Source organism: Vollenhovia emeryi, unplaced genomic scaffold, assembly GCF_000949405.1.
Source record: "Vollenhovia emeryi isolate VEMERY1.0 unplaced genomic scaffold, V.emery_V1.0 DF939829.1, whole genome shotgun sequence".
NCBI classification, from domain to species: domain Eukaryota; kingdom Metazoa; phylum Arthropoda; class Insecta; order Hymenoptera; family Formicidae; genus Vollenhovia; species Vollenhovia emeryi.
In genome coordinates, this window is record NW_011966537.1 from 18,693 (window position 1) to 22,637 (window position 3,945).

The window sequence follows — 3,945 nt, forward strand, 5'->3', positions numbered from 1 at the left end:
GTGCATGTTTGACCTTGTCCATCAATCTTGTAAGTAACTCAGCACCACATAGCTCCAATTTCGGAATAGTGATCACTCTGACAGGAGCCACGCGAGATTTGTAACAGAGTAAATGCATTTGAATACCTCCGTGAGAATCGATGCTTCGTACATAAATACAAGCATAAGCTCGTTCGCTTGCGTCACAAAATCCGTAAAGCTCGAATTGTACGTCTTTTCCATAAACGAATGCCTTGCGTTGTACTTTAAATTCGTTGAGCTCTTGTATCTTCATGACGTAGTCTATCCATTCTGTATAAATCTCCGAGGGCAGCGATTCGTCCCAATCAATCTGAAGTTTCCAGAGCTTCTGAATCATGATTTTGGCGGTCACGATCACCGGTCCCACGAGTCCAAGTGGATCAAATATCTGAGCGATACTAGATAACATTGATCTTTTGGTGCAAGCGCTTGTCTGAGGTGCTTGCACACCAATCGTGTATTGTAGCACATCTTTTGACGGATTCCATTTGATGCCTAGAGTTTTAGCAGTTCCATCCTTGTCCAATTCCAGTATTGTATTGCTGATGGATGACTCAGGAAACCCTTTTAGTAATTCTTCGCGATTTGAGGTCCACTTTCAGTGCGAAACCTCCACCCTTGAGTAATGCCGTTATCTGAGCACGAATCGCTAACGCTTCTTCCATTGAGTTCGCTCCTGTTATTAAGTCGTCGACATAAAGGTCACGACATGCTATCTTTGCTCCTATGGGGAATCGCTCCTCTTCCATCTTCGCTAGTTGTTGTATGACCTTGGTGGCTAGGAATGAAGCTGGTGCGGTTCCGTATGTGAGTGTTACCAATTCGTAAGTCTTGATTTCTTCTGTTGGTTGATCTCGCCATAAGATACGTTGTAGAGGGATCTGAGCCTCATTTAGCAGCACCTGCCTGTACATCTTAGCAATGTCAGCGGTCAGGGCATACTCGAAGCTTCTAAATCGAAGTAGTATACAGAATAATTCTTGCTGCAAGACCGGACCAACCAGTAAAGCATCGTTCAATGAAATTCCACTTGTGGTTTGACTAGACGCATCGAAAACAACTCTAAGTCTTGTGGTCGCGCTCGTCTCCTTTATCACGCAATGATGTGGTAAGTAATACTGCACACTTGGGTTGTGAGTCAATGTTGCGTTCGATTGAAGCTCTCTCATGTGATGTAAGTCCAAGTACTTGTGTATAAATTCCGTATACTCTCTCTTCAACTCAGAATCCCGATTCAACTTACGTTCCAAAGTCACGAATCTCTTCAAGGCAATATCCTTTGAGTCACCTAACTTCTGCAGTACCTCCGGTCTAGTGGGCATGGTTACGATGAATCTACCTTCAGAGTTGCGCCTGTAGGTTTGTGCGAAATGTCCCTCGCAGATGCGCTCCTCAGGAGTTCGCGTGTTTTGTCGCTCCGCACGCTCGACCTGCCAAAAGCGTGCGAGACTTGAGTTGAGTTGCTCGTTGACGGATAGATTGCATATTGTCGCATTCCTTGGCTGGTCGTGAACCATAAAGTTGCCAGAAACCACCCAACCGAGCAGCGTTTTCTGCCAAGCTGGTTGACAATTTGAAAGCTTGATCTTTCCGATGCACAGTAAGTCCAAGAAGATTTCTGCACCGAGTAATATATCCACGTCGGCTGGACGATCGAATTCAGGGTCCGCCAATGTAATGCCGTCCGGGATCTGCAAGTTGCGAATGTTAAGACGATTTACTGGATCTTGTGTTATTTTCTCAATTATTAGGCAATCAAGCTTAGCCTGGAATCCGTTGATCCTTGATTGTATTGTCACTTTTGCGAGTCCACGTGTCTGAGTCGCCAAATCGCCCACGCCAAAGATTGGTATGTTTGTGACGTATTGCTTGACACCTAGTTTCTTGACACACTTAGAGGTGATGAAACACGACTGCGATCCACTATCCAAGAGTGCTCGGCACGGCCGCAAAGCGCCTCTTACGTCCACGACGTTGACTACTGCCGTCGCGAGAATTACCTGTCTAGCTTGTCCGATAGAGGCATGATTCACCGTTGTGGATATCACGCCTTCTTTATCCGGGGGCGTAGATGTCTTCTTGGAATCCGATTCAGGCTGCGTAGTTGTTTGTTCCAAATGGAGCAACGTGTTATGTCGTTTATGGCATTTTCGACAGAATCCCGAAGTGCATTGCTTCGCCTGGTGAGACGCTGCTTTGAGACAATTTAAACACAACTTACGAGACTTCGCTTCCTTTATACGCTGATCCACCTTTAGATCCAGGTAACTAGCGCATTTGAAAATAGGATGGTCTCCCTTTGCGCAATAAGCACACATGATGTTTGTTGTCGCCACGTGCGCCGTTGTGCCTTTATTTTTGTCTGATTTATTCACCTTCTGCATATTGAGCGCAGTCCGCTGACTTCGAGATGACGCTTCCAATGCTCGGCATCGTTGTGTCAGAAACTCCGTCAATTGATTGAAGGTAGGTATTTCACCTCTCTTGATGGTGGTTTCCCACTCCTTGTTCGTGATGGGATCCATTCTACTTGTTACTAGATGGATCAAGAGATCGTCCCACTGATGTGTCGGCCTCTTCAATGCCTTGAGTGCTCGTATATGTTTGAGCATATTATCTAATAACTGCCGTAACTCGAAATAATTCTCCTTTGTAAGCATAGGCTGCTCGAACAATGCTTTGACGTGCTTCTGTATTATTAAGCTGTCGTCATTGTACCTGTCCTTAAGCATTTTCCAGGCCTCACTATAATTCACGTCCGATGCCTCCAGAGAACTAATAATGTCCTTGGCTTCATGCGTCAAAGCCGACAAAAGATACTGCATTTTTTGTACGTTAGGCAGCGTCGTATTTTCATGGATCATGCTTGTAAACATATTTCTAAAGGGAATCCATTCCTCAAACTTTCCTGAAAAAGTAGGCAACGTAACACGCGGTAATTTTAAGTGTTCGTTTGGAATGGTACTTGCCTGCGAAGTGGGCGTGCCCTCTCTATGACTTGATGTATCTGTCGTTATATTAATTTGGCGGGCTGCTTGAGCTGCCCTTTCGGCTGCGCTCTTTTCCTCAATCAACGTTTCCAGCTCAACGGTAACTGCGAAATATCTGCTCTCGAATGTGTTTCTTTCCGCGAGGTGAATCGGCTCGTTAGCTTCCTCGGGCTCGAGTTGTTCGATCGCTGCTTGTGCTTCATTGAAAGATCCCCAACAGCTCACTTGCCTTTCGTAAACGCTGACGCAACTCAATTATTGATACGTCTGGAACGCTTAACCCGGCTAAGTATGTACTGACCCGCGTGAGACTTCCCTTTACTTGCTTGCGTGTGGCCTTGAATGCCCTTAGATTCGCTGCTGCGTCGGTCATTGTTGTTGTGTGACGTTGAGACCGTCACTTGCTCGACAATGCCTACCACTCGGGTATGTCTAATGTTCACGAGAAGCTAATATGCAAATTCACTCTCGGAACGACCGTATCTTTCGTCTAACCTCAATCGCGTGCGGCGAGGTGCACGATAAGATGGCAACTCTCCTGGTAGCGCCACACATGCGCGAACGAGTCTTTGTGATCTCGTACGCGGATCGTTGCTTCGAGGTTAGGGGCACGAACTTGCGCTGCCTTTTCTGATGTATCCGGCTCGAAGGACCAAAAGTATGTAGTGTCCTCATGCGAGGACCGGTGCTCGGCACGTATTAATTGACTTTTCACACTGTTTAGAGTTTAAATTTGATATTTATTCGGATACTGAATACGTGGCTTACAACGACGTTCGTTCGTGCGCTGACGAAAGACTTCTACTACTTCCTTTCTCTTTGCGCCATCTATCTAGCGCTCACAAATGTAACTTAAACTTAAAAAAGACGTTATACATAAGATACAAGACGCATAACATCTAACTAAATACGTGAACTCAATAAACTGAAAATA

The 3,945-nt window shown here is 45.6% G+C and overlaps 1 protein-coding gene across 1 annotated transcript in view; it reads right to left on the reverse strand.

Annotated features, from left to right (window-relative positions):
• LOC105556711 overlaps window positions 1–3,384 on the reverse strand; it is a 4,785-nt gene extending 1,401 nt beyond the window's left edge. Inside the window, exons 1-3 of the mRNA XM_012003802.1 lie at window positions 3,338–3,384; window positions 632–3,252; window positions 1–585 (exon numbers count right to left, since the gene is read on the reverse strand). Coding sequence (XP_011859192.1) covers window positions 1–585; window positions 632–3,252; window positions 3,338–3,384 — 3,253 coding nt within the window. The remainder of the gene's footprint in view (window positions 586–631; window positions 3,253–3,337) is intronic.
• Window positions 3,385–3,945: the final 561 nt, after the last annotated feature.